We start from the raw sequence: 18,125 nt of genomic DNA on the forward strand, positions 1-18,125 counted from the left end.
TCGCCCATTTGAAATACATTGTGGAATGTGGAAAGTTTTGAAATTACGTCCAGTGTGAATCTTCGAAATTTGCCGAAAACATCAATTACGATATGTCTCTTCATTTGAAAACAACAGAAAACTTAACAGAACTGGTGACTGGTTGTATCTGATGTGTTTGCAAACGTAAAACCACATGTGAAAATGCATTAAACATGAGCCCCATATCTTTGTGATTTCTCAATTACTGGGTTTAAAGTGAATGAATGAATATTGCATTTACTTGTGGAGCAAATTGATAGTAGAATCACAATTACCAATCCAGTAACAAATAGGTAATTTTTAAGCAACTAATTGATCAAACTCCAGTAGCAGCTGACCACTGTACGCACTTCACAGATCTCTTTAATCTTGGGTTGAACCACGGCCACTATACAGGTGGCCGTGGTTGAATTGATGTTTTATTGACTGCCTTTGCTTCTGCCAATCGAAATTAATTCCCTTCGAATTGTAAGCACACCGTTTTGGGACAGCTGTGTGGAAAAGTTCGTATTTAGGAGTCATAAAAAAATAACCTGATCTCCCTAACGTAACTGGTATTTCCGTCGTTCGTCAATCAAATCGCTGCTAAAAACATGTGTAGTGGTTGTCGGTAGCTGTGTTATGAGGCTGTATAGTATGTTTAGTAATGTATTATCGTACCAATTTCATTTCAGGAAAAGCGGAGTTTACATTTGGTGCTTTTGCTTAAAGTAAAAAGGGAAATTACGCACTGACATAGCATTCGCTCGCTGGAATAGCGATCTATAAACGTTGCCGTATTTTAATTGCTGGGTTAATGTTAAACATCCTGCTTGTTGTTATTCAGATTTATCTTCTTTCTTGCAAAGAAACGTGCAATGACATTCAGCTGCAGCTTGTTATTGGTATTATTAGCTATCTCGTGATCGTCGAGCATTTACATCTATTTGACTGAGAATGGCAGGACAAGGAGCGAACTTTATTGCATCTATAGCCAAAAGATGTGTTGAGGGAAATGGTTTTGAAAGACTGCTAAACAAGGTGAGTTTTAATACAACCTTGTGGAAGCACTAGTCGTAATTTGTCGCGCGATGTGGCGTAAGCGGTGAAGGACGTTGCGTTTAGTAAATTACTCAAGGCGATGAACCAACGATAATGAGAACACCGGTACCATTTTCCGTTAAAAGAATAAGAGGTGCACGCACTCAGACGGAAAACGAAAGTACTCTTCGAAACCCCACTGTGTGTGCATGACTCAGCATTTATAAGTGAGGATACTATTAAACTGAATCTCTCGTCCGATTCATATTCCATGCAAATTTAGGTTCCAAACTGAAGACTACTCTTATCTTTTTCATGTATTACCATATATCAAAGTGTAATTAATTTTTTTTGTCAACAGACACAAACAGTTACCGCTATATTATATTGCAAGTACAGAGATTTGATCTGGTCACTTTTGCGTGATAGTGTTAAGAAAGATTGGAGATACATAATAATTACAGTACTGGGGCACTGTTCACCTTTGTTTCTGTTCCAGTTTTCTTTTTTCCAAAGCCAGCGGTACTGGTATATGGAGTTTCAGCCCTTTGTTACAGATTGCTTATTGCTTTAGACTGTGGGTTCAAAAGCTCAAGAGTATACAACATATTAACCCTCCCATGTTTTTGCCTCTTTCCTTTAGGAGATATAGAACTTAGTATGAAGAATGTGTTCACAATAAACTTAAGTTTTCATAAGCACTGTTTCCTGTAATTGTGTGCAGCTGTTATTCCTGTAGGGCTTCAGTAAACATTCTAGCAGTCACTACTTCTATTTATGTAATATACTGGTTTTCTGTTTTTATCTGAATCCATTTTGTAGATATATCTATACATAGCATTAGAACAGTGAAATCGCTAATATCAAGTAGGCCTACATCAGTTGGTCTTGCGAAGAAATTCATTGGTGAAATAGAAGGAATTGTTCACAAATAAACCCTTTTGGCCTGTCTTGAACTTTATATGTAATGTAACATTTTTGTGGTTGTTGTGAATTCATTGAAAATTTATGTTCCTCAGTAGTGGACACCTTAGTGGACCTAAGTAAGTGATTTTAAGTGTTTACACAGATTATTGTTGTTACTGTTATTAACTGCATAAACCTGAACTGTTGACTTGAGAGGTATATTATTAACGTCAAACTTCATTAAGGATTAAGTATACTGAGAAGCAGTTATTAATGTATCCAGTTCTTTGACCAGGCTGCAGCAAGGTGTTCATGAATTTCTACCACAATTTATTTGTGTTACAGACTTCAGGGCTCTGAAATTTGCATGTAAACAAAAATTTGTATGAAGTTGCAGCAGTTTAGTTGTATTTCCCACCAACCAAATCTATTATTCATACTTCCAAGAATTTTACACTGTCAGACTTCTTGTATGTGCTTGTACTCCCATACATATAACCTCTTAAAAGTTCTGAACTGGATATGGTCAATTTTTTTTTATTTTTTTTTATTTTAGAATTAATGACAATGATTTGGCCATTTATTAATGCCTGTGGAAATTCAATAAAAGCTTTTGTTAAACTCTGTGTGTTCAAGAGAAGGCCTTCTGACTGAAAGCTTAAATGTATAGCAGGCTTCTTATTGTGCCTGTTTGAAACTCAACATCTCATCTTTTTAAAACTACATTTCGTATCCTTTTCTTTTCATCAGATGTTTGTACCAACTGCAAACAAAACAGACTATGCAACAGGGAATGTGCCTTTTGGATACAGGACTATATTCTTGGATAAATATTACTTGAAACATTTCACATAACTTCCTGAGACAATGCAGTATTATAATTTATTGAATAGGATGTTGCATTTTATGCAGTCAGATGCCTTTGACAGATCACAGACTATACAAGTCACTTGTAATTTATTTTGCAAAGAGTCAAGTAAATTATCATTCTATGTGTGTATGTGTAACTCAGTATCAGAACCATTTAGAAATCCAAACTGTGCCCTCAACCATGTTATTTCTAAGCATGTAGTGGAATGAGTGTAGGTATGTTGATGTCTAGTCACGTTGCACATGAATAAGACACATCTTCATATTTTCTAATGTAGCATTTCAATGTACATAGAACTGCTGTAGTAACAGTGTTGTTCTAATTTGCTTCAAGCATTAGTTATACCGAACACATTGCTTGATTGTAGCAGTCCATAACTTCTGTCCTAACATAACGTTTTGCTTTGATTTGCAAAGGCAAAATAACTGTCCCAGTTATGCCTAGAATTTTATGTGCAGGTTACATGTACAATAAGTATGGTTTGTTAGACTTTGGAGATACATATTTTTCATACTTATTGAAACTAAATTAAGTACTGCTAATTATAGTACTCAGTTTTTGTAGAATTTGTTTTCTAGGACGATTTATCTACAAGATAAATTGCATTTGCCTCCCCCCCCCCCCTCCCCCTGAACTCTCAAAGACTCACAACTTACCCTTACAGCTTTACTTCTGCCAGAACATCCCCTACCTTCCAAATTTCACTGAAGTTCCCCTGCATACCTTGCAGTACTATCACTCCTGGAGGAAATAATATTGCAGAGAAATTACTTTGCCACAACCAGGGGATTGTTTTCAGAGTGAATTTTCACTGCGCTGTGGAATGTACTCTAATTTGAAACTTTCTGGTGGATTAGGTAGGGAAAAAGGTATTGGTGGAAGTAAATTTGTGACGGTGAGTCAGTCTTGGATAGCACAGTCTATAGAGAACTTGCTCACAAAGGCCAAAGGTCCCAGGTACGAGTCTGGTGATGAGTTTTAATCTGCCAAGAAGTTACAAATCAGCAAAGACTTTGTTGCAGAGCGAAAATTCATTCTGGAAATTATTCAATATTTACATTTTGTTTCTCTTTGTTTTCGCTTTGACACCATCGACTTTCCATTTTCAGATACGCATAATATCTGCTGGTGAGGGAAAATGTCTGGCAGAATTCACTGTTGCACAAGAACATCAGAATGCGGGTGGTACACTGCATGGTGGATTCACAGCAACATTGGTTGACCAGATTTCGACATATGCTTTAATGACATATGGAAAAGGCGTGCCAGGTGTTTCTGTAAACATCAATGTGAGGTAATGCACGGCAGGCTCTTTATCATTTGAGTCATAATCTAGTTGTAATACTTTTCAACTTATAGTGGGGGTATGCCTGGGACATCATTGTTTCTTGTTCAAGTGTTTTGACTAGATGCTGTATGGCTGTTGTAATGGAAACTCATAGTCTGACCACTGAGCCCAATGCTATTCCTTTTTATGTCCAGAACACAGTTGGTTGTAAAGCCAAAGCTGCAAAAGATAGTAAAATGTCTTCTAAATCATTCATAAATAAATTAGCCACCAGAGGTGAAACAGTATTTCCCATGGCACACCATGCCTATAATTCAGCTGCTTTTAATTGTTGGCCATTACAGTTCTGCTTTATTATTAGGAAGTTCTGATGTGGTTTCTCTATTTCATTAGTTATTAGATGTTCCGTATGTGACTTTCACAATAGCCATTATGGTGTACAACTGTTAACTGAGCAAAAGATTGCATAGGCAGTTTAAAAAAAAAACAAAATCTTGTTACCTGTTGGCCATTTATGGGTTTCTTATTAACTGCAGTTTCTATTTGAGAACTCTTCCGTGGTACAGAAGAAGTTATTACGGAAAGATGACTTTATAGCCTATTTGAAAATGCTTCTGCTTCTTCTTCTTCTGATACTTTCACATTGAAACCACAATAGAGTTCAAATCTGAAGGCAGGGTTGTGAGTGAAGTATAACACTTACTACCAAAAGATTGTTTATTATTGACACCAGATAACTTGAAAATCTTCAGAAAAGGGGTGTATTTTGTCATGACTCATTGTGACATACTTCAGTCTGCTTTTGTTCTATAGCTACAGAATCAAAATGTGTTTTTTTTTTTTTAAAAAAAACTTCACAGTTTAACTGTGCATTACCATGGCAGTCCCCCCTCCCCAATGAACCATGGACCTTGCCCATACCGTAGGTGCAACCACAACGGAGGGGTATCTGTTGAGAGGCCAGACAAACATGTGGTTCCTGAAAAGGGTCAGCAGCCTTTTCAGTAGTTGCAGGGGCAACAGTCTGGATGATTGACTGATCTGGCCTTGTAACACTAACCAAAACGGCCTTGCTGTGCTGGTACTGCGAACGGCTGAAAGCAAGGGGAAACTATAGCCGTAATTTTTCCCGAGGGCATGCAGCTTTACTCTATGGTTAAATGATGATGGCATCCTCTTGGGTAAAATATTCTGGAGGTAAAATAGTCCCCCATTCAGATCTCCGGGCGGGGACTACTCAAGAGAATGTCGTTATCAGGAGAAAGAAAACTGGCGTTCTACGGATCGGAGCGTGGAATGTCAGATCCCCTAATTGGGCAGGTAGGTTAGAAAATTTAAAAAGGGAAATGGATAGGTTAAAGTTAGATATAGTGGGAATTAGTGAAGTTCGGTGGCAGGAGGAACAAGACTTCTGGTCAGGTGACTACAGGGTTATAAACACAAAGTCAAACAGGGGTAATGCAGGAGTAGGTTTAATAATGAATAGGAAAATAGGAATGCGGGTAAGCTACTACAAACAGCATAGTGAACGCATTATTGTGGCCAAGATAGACACAAAGCCCACGCCTACTACAGTAGTACAAGTTTATATGCCAACTAGCTCTGCAGATGACGAAGAAATTGAAGAAATGTATGATGAAATAAAAGAAATTATTCAGATAGTGAAGGGAGATGAAAATTTAATAGTCATGGGTGACTGGAATTCGTCAGTAGGAAAAGGGAGAGAAGGAAACATAGTAGGTGAATATCGATTGGGGGTAAGAAATGAAGGAGGAAGCCGCCTGGTAGAATTTTGCACAGAGCACAACTTAATCATAGCTAACACTTGGTTCAAGAATCATAAAAGAAGGTTGTATACATGGAAAAAGCCTGGAGATACTGACAGGTTTCAGATAGATTATATAATGGTAAGACAGAGATTTAGGAACCAGGTTTTAAATTGTAAGACATTTCCAGGGGCAGATGTGGACTCTGACCACATTCTATTTGTTATGAACTGTAGATTAAAATTGAAGAAACTGCAAAAAAGGTGGGAATTTAAGGAGATTGGACCTGGATAAACTGACTAAACCAGAGGTTGTACAGAGTTTCAGGGAGAGCAAAAGGGAATAATTGACAAGAATGGGGGAAAGAAATACAGTAGAAGAAGAAAGGGTATCTTTGAGGGATGAAGTAGTGAAGGCAGCAGAGTATCAAGTAGGTAAGGGAAACAGAAGAAATATTGAATTTAATTGATGAAAAGAGAAAATATAAAAATGCAGTAAATGAAGCAGGCAAAAAGGAATACAAACGTCTCAAAAATGAGATCGACAGGAAGTGCAAAATGGCTAAGCAGGGATGGCTAGAGGACAAATGTAAGGATGTAGAGGCTTATCTCACTAGGGGTAAGATAGATGCTGTCTACAGGAAAATTAAAGAGACCTTTGGAGAAAAGAGAGCCAGTTGTATGAATATGAAGAGCTCAGATGGAAACCCAGTTCTAAGCAAAGAAGGGAAAGCAGAAAGGTGGAAGGAGTATATAGAGGGTCTATACAGGGGCGATGTTCTTGAGGACAATGTTATGGAAATGGAAGAGGATGTAGATGCAGATGAAATTGGAGATACAATACTGCGTGAGGAGTTTGACAGAGCACTGAAAGACCTAAGTCGGCACAAGGCCCCCGGAGTAGACAACATTCCATTAGAACTACTGACAGCCTTGGGAGAGCCAGTCCTGACAAAACTCTACCATCTGGTGAGCAAGATGTATGAGACAGGCGTAATACCCTCAGACTTCAAGAAGAATATAATAATTCCAATACCAAAGAAAGCAGGTGTTGACAGATGTGACAATTACCAATCTATCGGTTTAATAAGTCACAGCTGCAAAATACTAATGTGAATTCTTTACAGAAGAATGGAAAAACTGATAGAAGCTGACCTCGGGGAAGATCAGTTTAGATTCTGTAGAAATATTGGAACACGTGAGGCAATACTGACCCTACGACTTATCTTAGAAGCTAGATTAAGGAAAGTCAAACCTACCTTTCTAGCATTTGTAGACTTAGAGAAAGCATTTGGCAATGTTGACTGGAATACACTATTTCAAATTCTGAAGGTGGCAGGGGTAAAATACAGGGAGCGAAAAGCTATTTACAATTTGTACGGAAACCAGATGAGAGTTATAAGAGTCGACGGACATCAAAGGGAAGCAGTGGTTGGGAAGGGAGTGAGACAAGGTTGTAGCCTCTCCCCGATGTTGTTCAATCTGTATATTGAGCAAGCAGTGAAGGAAACAAAAGAAAAATTCGGAGTAGGTATTAAAATCCATAGAGAAGAAATAAAAACTTTGAGGTTCGCCGATGACATTGTAATTCTGTCAGTCAGCTAAGGACCTGGAAGAGCAGTTGAACGGAATGGACAGTGTCTTGAAAGGAGGATATAAGATGAACATCAACAAAAGCAAAACGAGGATAATGGAATGTAGTCAAATTAAGTCGGGTGATGTTGAGGGTATTAGATTAGGAAATGAGACACTTAAAGTAGTAAAGGAGTTTTGCTATTTGGGGAGCAAAATAACTGATGATGGTCGAAGTAGAGAGGATATAAAATGTAGACTGGCAATGGCAAGGAAAGTATTTTTGAAGAAGAGAAATTTGTCAACATCGAGTATAGATTTAAGTGTCAGAAAGTCGTTTCTGAAAGTATTTGTGTGGAGTGTAGCCATATATGGAAGTGAAGCATGGACGATAAATAGTTTGGACAAGAAGAGAATAGAAGCTTTCGAAATGTGGTGCTACAGAAGAATGTGGAAGATTAGATGGATAGATCACATAATTAATGAGGAAGTATTGAATAGGATTGGGGAGAAGAGAAGTTTGTGGCACAACTTGACTAGAAGAAGGGATCGGTTGGTAGGACGTGTTCTGAGGCATCAAGGGATCACCAATTTAGTATTGGAGGGCAGCGTGGAGGGTAAAAATCATAGAGGGAGACCAAGAGATGAATACACTAAGCAGATTCAGAAGGATGTAGGTTGCAGTAGATACTGGGAGATGAAGAAGCTTGCACAGGATAGAGTAGCATGGAGAGCTGCATCAAACCAGTCCCAGGACTGAAGACGACAACAACAACCATGGCAGTGGAGATCATGGTAGTAAAATTATTGGATGATACTGCAGCACTCTGCATGTAAATAGCCTTCAGGTTTGTCACATTGTGTAAATTTTGGTGAAAGTCACAGCAGTCTTCCTGACATTTTTCGGGATTGATTCATGTTCTAGAGAATTGTTAGTAATGCTACTGATGAGCTAGTTTAATTCCAGTTTAAGGTATAGCATAGTTTGCAGTTTGTGTGGGACATTAGTGTATTGTTGAAAATTGTATTAATGTATTGCTGTGGTCCATGATGGCTTAACCACCACTTGTTCCTTTTAAAGTGAGGAAACCAGCATCCCCTTTGCCCAGGAGCTATGCAGCAGCAGCCGCTGGCGGGTTTCCCTACCACGGTTTACTGAGCCTGACGAGGGTTTTTTTACACAGGATCCCAAGCCTAATAATACATTTCAATAAGTGTTTGAGACCAAAGATAAAAGAGGATCCAAAGCTTATGTTTACTACAAGCTACTAGAATTTTTCCAGTTTAATTAATTTGCGGCAGCTTATCGAGGAAAACTATACTGGTCATATGTCGTCATGGATGGGATTGTTTGGGAACAAATTTCAACAAGACAGAACCCAAAAATTTACAGTTTTCAAATGTGATTGCCTCAGATTATCAGAGCCATGAAAAAGAGAAAACTATTCATTGGATTTCATATTCCATTTCATTTTTTATAAAAGGAGTTTTAGAGCTGACTGCTGTAGAGATGTCTAAAAAACAAAAAAGACTACTTATTTGCAGTTTTTCTGACTCAGTTCACTTCATGGTTGTCAAGAATTTTCTTCCACAGAGAGTACAAAACTATTTTACAACAAAAAAAGATGTCAGATTTTAATTTGCGTTCCAGCAAAATTGAGCCCGTTTTCAATGCACTTCCATCTTGTTGCCATTATTCAGGGCCATAAATGCTTGCATTGCTAAACCAGATCTAGATTTTATGAGGTTTAGAATGTGGTCACTCTAATGCAAACAGCTTAAAGAGTTTGCAAAAGACTTTTGTTTGTAAAAGTGGGCCAAAACTTTGCCCTCAGTTTGTAAACTATTGGAAAGTGGTAGGAGAATGAAATTTTATATTCTAAGACTTTGTATTGGTAGTTATTACGTGCAAAGTTTCAGGTTTATTCTGCTATTACTTCCAGATGTATAAAAAGCTAAACTTGACATTTTTTTGAGCGTCTATTTTTTCAGCCAACTTTGCTTCAGATTATCTCAAAAAAATTGACGACGAAATGAATTTTATTATTTCACCTAAGAGTGTGAAATGTTGTGCAATATGGCCCATTTTTTTTACTTTCAAGAAAATATTGCTGAAATATAATGTCTTAAAATTGCCAAAGACCCATGGGTGCACTGTTGGTAGTTTCGCTATGGGGTTAAAGAAATGAGTATATTTCTGAAAGTATTAAACTAGTGATTGTGAATCTTCACCAGTGTTTATTGGAAACTTGAATGTTCACACAAAATTCATTACGATCATGCAGAAACTTTTTCCGAAAGTAGACCACTTGACATGGAATGGCCCACTGGTGATACTCGCACGCCATCTGTCAATGTTAGTCAGTAGGCCACACCGCATGCAGCACAGCTCATGACTCTGCTCCCTCTGCAAAGCTTCACAGTTGTCAAGTGGGTCTTCAGTTTCATTGAACCTCCCATTGTCAGTCAGCACCTTTGGACTATAGTTTGGCTTCATATAGAGCACATTGACAACATCTCTGCATGCTTGTCGTATTGATGAAGGGTCATATTCCTAAAGTTGATATGTGACATTAGTAGCACTTTAGTAACTTTTTTTCAGTACTCCCCATTACCTGTACATGTATAAAAATCCATAACAAGTCTTTTGGGCTATAGCTCACTGGCTGGCCTTTGGTGATATAATGCCGTCAGTCTTTCTTCTGGGTGTCCAGGGTCCATGAGCAAGCCAGTTGCCTTGCTTCTTTGGCCCTGCTGATGAGGTGTTTCACATAGTCATTCTAAGTATCATTCAGTTGAAACAGTAACAGTATATCCATTTTTGTTGTGGCCTCCTGACTGTGGAGCAGAAAGTACAGTGTACATCGAGAGAGAGTATATCTGCCAACTTCTTATTGAAGCATTGTGTGAGGTCATTCATCTGTGGATGGTTGGTGTTCTGTGGGTGATGTCACAATGTGTAATTACCTCTAAAACTAGCCTTGATTGGAAAACTTTTCCACAGTCCGAGGTAATCAGATGGGGTGCTTTGTGCTTCAAACTGATGTCTTCCACAAGGAACTCTGCAATTTCGAGGGCTTCGGCACTGGCACAGCTTCGGTGAGAGCATAGCGGGTGCAGACTATTATCCATAGATTCCAGTTTATCCACTCTGAGAACTTCCTAAGAGGTTCAATTACAGTTCAGTGGAATGGTGCTACTGTATATGGGATTGGTACCAGGTGGCCCAGAGGCAATTGTGGCAAGTCCTTCCATTATTGGCATTCCTTACAGGGTTCACGTAGTGTCTAATGGATCAGTAGAGACCTGGCCACCCTATTGGATCATAGTTCCTCATATACAGTGCTCCCTGTTTTTTAATTGGAGTTCTCCTTTGGTTGGTTCCTCTTCTTTTCGATGCTTCTGTTTGTTCAGCAGCAATGTCATTTCATGCAGCTATGACTGAGATTTCAATAACACTCCTGTGTTCCACCAAAGAATTTCTTGAAAGTCATTCAACATATTTGTGTTTGCATCCACTTCTGAAGTTACAGTACCCATTTCGCCGGTCGAGCCAACAGATCCTTCCGGCTAGGCAGCCATTGTAGGGAATGGTAGTCTGTCACAGCAGTGATTGGCTTAATAAATAAATATGGCCGGAGCTAATTGATGGCCCAAACTACTGCAAGCCACTCCTTCTAAGTTGTAGAGTAGTTCACCTAGGACTTGGAGAGTACTCTGAAAGCCTAAAAGTATCAAAATTTCAGCATCTTTCTAAATGTGGACTAGAACTGCACGTATCCCGTAATGACTAGTGTCAGTGTGAAATTATGCCTTGGCATTCTTGCCATACGGTGCTAGAAATGGAGATGACGATAGCACTTCCTTAAGGAAAAGGAATGGTCTTCATCACACCTCATTTTAAGAAAATTTGGTGTCCCCAGCAGTAGTTATTTCAAGGAACATGCCTTGATACAGAAGCCCTTTTGTGAATTGCCGTTAATACAAGCACATTTCAAGAAAACTGCTTACATCATGAATGTCCCAAGGCGCCAGAAAATATGTGACTCCTCTTATTTCCTCCGGATCAGGATGGACTCCATAGCCGTCCACTACGTGCCCCAAGATTTTTATCTTGTGAGTGGCAAAGAGGCACTTTTTTTTAAAAAAATTCAGGCAGAGGTCTGCAGTCTCAACACACTTCAACATGGTTGTCAGGCATCTTAGATGTTCTTCAAATGTCTTTGAAAAAACAACACCCAGTTAGCAGAGACACAGGGCCCATCGAAGTTGTTGAAGTTGGTAGTCGATCATATAATCCGAGGTGGCTGGAACATTATACATTCCAAACATTATAACTTTTAACTATGGAGCTATGAAGGCAGTCTCTTCCCAGTCAGTCTTCTCATCTTCAGTTTGCCAATAACCTGTCTGCATGTTCAGAGTTGAGAAATACTTTGCTTCTTTCAAGTAGTTTAGGGTGACATCATTATGGAGCAACGAATATTCATCTTTCTTCATGATTTTGTTCAATCATCAGCAGTTGACACAGAAACGCCATGTGCCGTCCTCCTCCTTCACAAGGACTACAGGAGAGAGCCAAGGACTCTTTGAAGGTTCAGGGATATCCTCTTGCTGCATCTTCTCCAGCTCCTCATGCATTAACTATCATTCAGCTGGCAACATTCCATATGAGAGCTGGCTAATTGATGGCTGATTCCCAGTGATGGTATGGTGCTTTGCAATTGGCCTCTTCGTCTATCTTTTTCTCCACTCAGGATATGAAAGCACCGAAAATTGACGCAGAGTGGCTGTCGCTTGCTGGTATTGTTCCTCGGTCAGTCCAGATTGTATTTGCAGTTTGATAGTAGTGTCCTCCCCTGCATTGTCTGTAGTCGTAGTGGAGCATGATCCTTTGTCGCTAGCCTTCCTGGGTGGGTTCGGAGTTGTGCCAATTAGTGATTCAAAGTTCTTGACCACGTACAATGCTTATGATCATTGCTGGCATGTGAATTTCTTTTGTAAGTCTGAGTAGCTCTTTGCAATCAAAAAAAGCGTCACAGCATCTTGATTGTCAACTGGAACTTGTGTCACTGATGATTGTGGCAAACAACCACGCAGACCAATCTTTGTTGTGTGTGCTTCTTGGAATAGCTTTGTCAATCTGGATCTCTGATCTTCTGCATTCTGTGACTGCTTGTGATGCCTGCAAGAAGTCCAGTCTGAGAATAACTTTATGAGTGCATTATATTAAAATGACAAATTCAGAGGGCTTTGTTGTGTCATCGATACTTCCTGCTGCAAGTGTTCCTGTTGGCTGGATGTATTTCCCATTTTTGACCTGCAGTACAATCACTTTTGTATCATGGAACATATTCTCCTTTAGTTAGTGTCAATAGCATCCAAAACTGAACAAAAGAAAAGCCAGAGTCGACTGGCACCCAGACAAGTTGGATGTTGTTGATGACATTGGTGAGGTTTCCTGACATCTTGGTGACTATACCTTTGGTGGCCTCAGCCCAGTAGGTGGTGGTCGCCTTGCTTAGTTTTCCTTAGTCAAGTGGCTAGCAAGCACACAGTATGATGGTGGGGAATGGCTGTGGTGTGTCGGGGAGCACCCTCTTCCAGCATTCAGCAATGGGCTTGGTCCCACAGGTTGCTTATAATCCTTTGTAGCTGACTAGCATGAATAGAACTGTTGTGACGGTTGACATTGTGCAGCACAGTAGTAGTCGAAAATTTGCCTTCTTTTCAGTGCAGTATCATGCAGCGTGCCCAATGCATCCACAGTGGAAACCCACCAGCACATTGTCCTCAAATGTTTTTTCTCTTGCGGGGCACTATATTTGGCATGGGAGTTGGTTGAACTTGTGTTGGGTGGGTGCTGGGTTGTCATTTGATGGCTGCGGCATAGTCAGAGTTGCCCATGTCTGTTCTTCCTGGGAGATTTGGCTGGTGGCGAAGACCAGTGTTAAAGATTGATACTCCTCTTCTTCAACATTTTCTGTTACCTCCTGACATATGGGTTCGACATTCATGGCCCCTATCTCTTGTGCAAACAGTCCAACATTTCTGGCTTCTCTTACTATATGATGCATGGGAGAGGCAAGCTTATGGTGGTCTTCCACAACTGCCATAGGGACCAAGTTCGACATTTAGTCATACTTCTTTCTGCCTCTTTTCTGTTGAATTTCCTCAGTTCACTGGCATCACTCAATAAATTACACTGTCTTTGTGAACCCTTTACCAGAAGAGCTTGGTACATGTATTCTGCAACTCCTTTCATAGAGTGTGATATTTTGTCAGCTTACGTCATATTCAGATCCATCATTTGGCATAAGGCCAAAACATCCGGTATGTACGACTGGATCATTTCTCTGTGATGTTTGGCCCTGTTCTTCACTTGTTCTTCTGCTACATGGACTTGCTGCTGATTTTCGCCAAACATTTTTTTCAGTTTGGTCTCTAATTTGCCCCAGCTATTGAGCTCCTCTTCTAGAATTGTTGCTTGGCTGTGCCATCCAAGCAAAAGTACACTTTTGCCAAACACATCATGTCATGTCCCTTGTTGTATTTAGTGACTTGGTCAGATTGTTTCAGCCATTTTGTCGGGTCCCGACCTGCGTCTCTGGAAAACAGTGATGGATGCCTGATACTGCTGTTTGGTACTCTGTGTGTCCTAAATATGCAAGTATTAGGAATAAAGTACAGCTTGTATTCTGGTTCCTGCCTTTGTAGTTGGCGGCTTTTATATTGTGTAATGGAAGCCATAGTGATGTAGATGTTTTGAAGTACCCTGTGTCCCCACAAAACAGTGTCACATTGAAACCACAATCAAACCCAAATCCAAAGGCAGGGTCATCAGTGAAATACAACACTTAGCAATGAAAGCATATTTACTAATGACAACAACTCCTGGGCAGCTATTTATACAAACTTCAAATAATTCCGGAAATGCTGATATTTATACATACGTTGAGTATTCTACAATGTAGAAATGTAAGCTATTTCAACAACCTTCCAGAAATGGATAACACCGAATAACAAATAATTGCTGGTAGTCAGGTTAGAACTGGTGACCCACAGCACACCAACCAGTGATGCTAATAGCTACGCCACTCTACCTGCACCACAGAGGGGTCAGTATTTTATTTGCTTTGGCAGATTGTAAAAGAGTACTTTATCCATGTATTATGCACCTTCCTGTGACAAAGATAATCACTAGTGGAATGTCCATATTATTATTATTATTATTATTATTATTATTATTATTATTCCTTATAGTGTTGTGTTTTTGAATGCTTGTTATCCATAAACTGCAGTGGTTTGTTGACAGCAAATTTCATCAGTGAATAAAGTTACTGTGAGGCTGTGAATAATACTCCCAGTTGTTTTAACAGATGCCTGAAAGTTGTATATACATAAATGACAAAAATGTTTCTAATTACTTTCTTCATTTTGTGAATACTTTTTGCATAAATGAGGAGCTACCTGAACATTTTTGCATTGACAATGATGATGATAATTACCATCATGCATTGAAATAAACAAATTACCTCAAATTAGAACTTCTCTTTTCTTTGTTTTCAAAATTTTTCAAGAAATTTGTGTGCAGTGGACTACTAACCCTTGTTGTGGATATTAACTTGTTAACTGCCCCTCAGTTAGCTCCCATATATGGTTGAAAAGTAAACTGCGTATGACCTCACAAGTGCTGAAGCCTATGCTAGAGCAAATTTTAAAATTTTGCTACAGAAGCAAAAATGTTGAGGCATTAACAGCATCCCTATTGCATAAATGGAATGTTGTTACCATCATAAGAGACAGTTATTGAGAAATTTCTGGCAAAGAGTAAAAATAAAGTATGTACAGGAATTATAAAATATGGAATGCCACAATGTTCAATAATGTGTATTTATAAAAATAAGGACTAAAACTCCACTGTAACAGCCAAATTTGTATTATAGCTCAGGCGGCCTAAGTATTACCTTCATGAGGTATTATGCAGTTGCAAACAAATCAAATTATATTATGCCATCAGAAATAGTCATTAATGGCCATTTATTAAATGATGAAAACTTTCGATGCCTGGCATCTTATGGAGTTGTGTTAGCAGCCAGTACAATAAAGCAACTAAAGTACTTTTTCATCAAAGGAAGCAATAAGAGTGTTGTGAGAAGTATGTAGCCAATGTCTTGCAGAGGTATCTCTGTAGATCTCGGAATGCTTACACTAACTCATTAATAGTGTACCTGGATAATAAAGTGTTAATATCCATTTGTAATTTGTGTAAGGAGAAACACAATATACAGTTTATTATTATTATTATTTTTAGTAGTAGTAGTTCTTATGCAAGCTATCATTAGTGTGTGTGTGCTTCAGTTGATCAAGATGTGAATCACCATGCTAGAGAAAAAAAAAAAAAAAACAAAGTAAAGATATTGTGTTTTTTAGAATGTAAAGATGTTCTCAACCTCGAACACTGCAGTGATTTACTAGGCACATCCTACTGGAAGTGGGTATACCTCGGCCTTTCTTGAATCTTTGTACTCACTTAACGCTCCAGGTACATGGGAACCTACAGCTAAACATGGACTCCGAATCATGGTGCTTCTTGGCATTTATCTCATTAACAAATTATTGTCAGAGGTGAATGGAAGCTATAAGTGACGGAGTAAAATACCAGGATCAACAGGGGATGGAACCCTGGACCATAGTTGTAGTCCAACACTTACGTGCTGAATTAAACAAGTACAATTTATGAAAATTGCAGTGAAATGCATGGCATTAATGCTTTGCAAGAAATGATTCATTAGTTAAAGTATATACAGCACTGCAAGAATACCACTTCTTCTGTTTTGTTTTCTATGGCATGTCATAATTAGTATAATCATCTGGTATTTATTGATGTGGCTACGTAAATTTTGTAATGGGTAGTGTTTGTTGATTAAAATCTTTAAGAGGAATCTATAGAAAATAACTGATGGGGATATTTATACTGTGAATGATTTTTTACACAGCATATTTAGCATCAGTTTTTATTTATATTTGTTTCAGTTATATGAAACCAGCATCAGCGGGTGAAGAGGTCATTATAGATGCACAAACACTGCGTGCTGGAAAGACGTTAGCATTCCTGGAGGTTGATCTAAAAAAGAAAGCAACGGGAGAGTTGATTGCAAAAGGTTCACATACCAAATTCATTGGTTTTTAATTGTGTTCTTTGCAATCTATACACAGGAAGAAGTGTAGGATGGGGTATTAGCTTTAATTAGCTTTTATTGTTTGTTTTGTTTGCATATAATTGTCATGAAACATGACTGCCAGGGCTATGTATGTGTCTGAAATGTACTGTGATATTATTATTTCACTCTCTTGTTCCTACAAGCAGTATTCAGTAAACAAAGGAAATTAACATACATTGCTAAACAAAACTGGTATGTGGCTATTTTATGTAGGAACCTACAAAGAGAGATCTTTTTATGTGATATATGTGTACATAAGTGAATCTTGTAAGTGAAATTTGAGCAGCATAACTTGATTTTTAATATTCAGTTACTGATGCTCTTAGGTACTGCTTCCACTAATTTTTTATGGAAGTTTTTTTTAATGGAATTGATAGAAGTGTCACCTGTTCATAGTTGCTTTGAATTACTGTTGTGATTTTCATACCATGAAATACATACATCAAATATTCAATTTTGTAGTAGATTATTACAGATTTCTTCAAAAATATAATTCCTTTTGACATACAAGACCCTTATATTTGCTACCATTTACATATCAATATCAGTTAAAAATGTCTACAGTATTAGTGAGTTTCCCTGTACTATTATTAAATTAATTCTAGTAAGGGACTTGTATGGCACCTAAGTGAGAATAATTTATTACAATGAAAAAAAAAAGAGTGTTTGCCACTGGAAGTGGCATTCATAATTCACTTAGGCATCTGTATAACCATGTCTAGCTATTACTATACAACTTTCATGTATATCCACAGATGAATCCAGGATTGCATATAATATTCCCAGTTAAGTGGAAGCTTCAGTAACTAATTCTCCTCTCTCTCTCTCTCTCTCTCTCTCTCTCTCTCTCTCTCTGTGTGCGTGTGTGTGTGTGTGTGTGTGTGTGTGTGTGTTGAAAGGGGAGGGGGGAGGGGGGAGGGGGAGAGAGAGAGAGAGAGAGAGAGAGAGAGAGAGAGAGAGAGAGAGATCCCTTTGTGTAGCAGCCCGAAGGCAATTACAGTCGATGTTGCTGGTGTTGGTGTTTCAAATAAACAACAGATTTTGGGTGGTCCCGACGTATGTAGGGAATGTGGGGTCCTGCCCACTCGTCTCTTATAGGCTGTCTATAGGCACTTACAAAGAGGGTCTTCTCGGATAGCTATACAACAATTCAAGCAAATCATGTTAATGATTTTTATTACAATGAAGTAGATTGACAATACCTAACTTTGATTTCCAAGAAGTTGTCGCAAGCGATGGGCGACATACAAATAATATCCTTCACTATAGGCAATGTCCATACAAGCAGTTAATATAAGGCACTTGTCTTGGCATAACAGTTAGGATGACGGCTCTTCTGGCCCAGGTCTTCTAGTGTGCGTCTTTTACTGTCTGGCCGAGGCTGGCAGGAGCGGCGCTTATATTCTCTTCGTATAGAGGCTGCTCCAGTCTTGGTGCGGTCCTAGTCAGTGGGCTATT

At 38.7% G+C, this 18,125-nt stretch overlaps 1 protein-coding gene across 1 annotated transcript; it reads left to right on the forward strand.

Annotated features, from left to right (window-relative positions):
* Positions 1-532: 532 nt before the first annotated feature.
* LOC126187438 (acyl-coenzyme A thioesterase 13-like) lies at positions 533-17,177 on the forward strand. The gene is made up of 3 exons (XM_049928516.1): positions 533-1,041; positions 3,928-4,112; positions 16,480-17,177. Exons 1-3 carry the CDS (start codon positions 958-960, stop codon positions 16,634-16,636), a joined length of 426 nt encoding a protein of 141 aa, XP_049784473.1. The 5' UTR covers positions 533-957; the 3' UTR covers positions 16,637-17,177.
* Positions 17,178-18,125: the final 948 nt, after the last annotated feature.

The sequence above is a fragment of the Schistocerca cancellata genome, chromosome 5 (genome assembly GCF_023864275.1).
Source record: "Schistocerca cancellata isolate TAMUIC-IGC-003103 chromosome 5, iqSchCanc2.1, whole genome shotgun sequence".
Classification (NCBI taxonomy): Eukaryota; Metazoa; Arthropoda; class Insecta; order Orthoptera; family Acrididae; genus Schistocerca; species Schistocerca cancellata.

Bases quoted from the DNA above. Each gene is read 5' to 3' on its own strand.
- LOC126187438 (XM_049928516.1), top strand. From the start codon at position 958: ATGGCAGGACAAGGAGCGAACTTTATTGCATCTATAGCCAAAAGATGT. The intron at 1,042-3,927 runs GTGAGTTTTAAT...TTCCATTTTCAG, and splicing joins TTGAAAGACTGCTAAACAAG to ATACGCATAATATCTGCTGG. The intron at 4,113-16,479 runs GTAATGCACGGC...TATTTGTTTCAG, and splicing joins TCTGTAAACATCAATGTGAG to TTATATGAAACCAGCATCAG.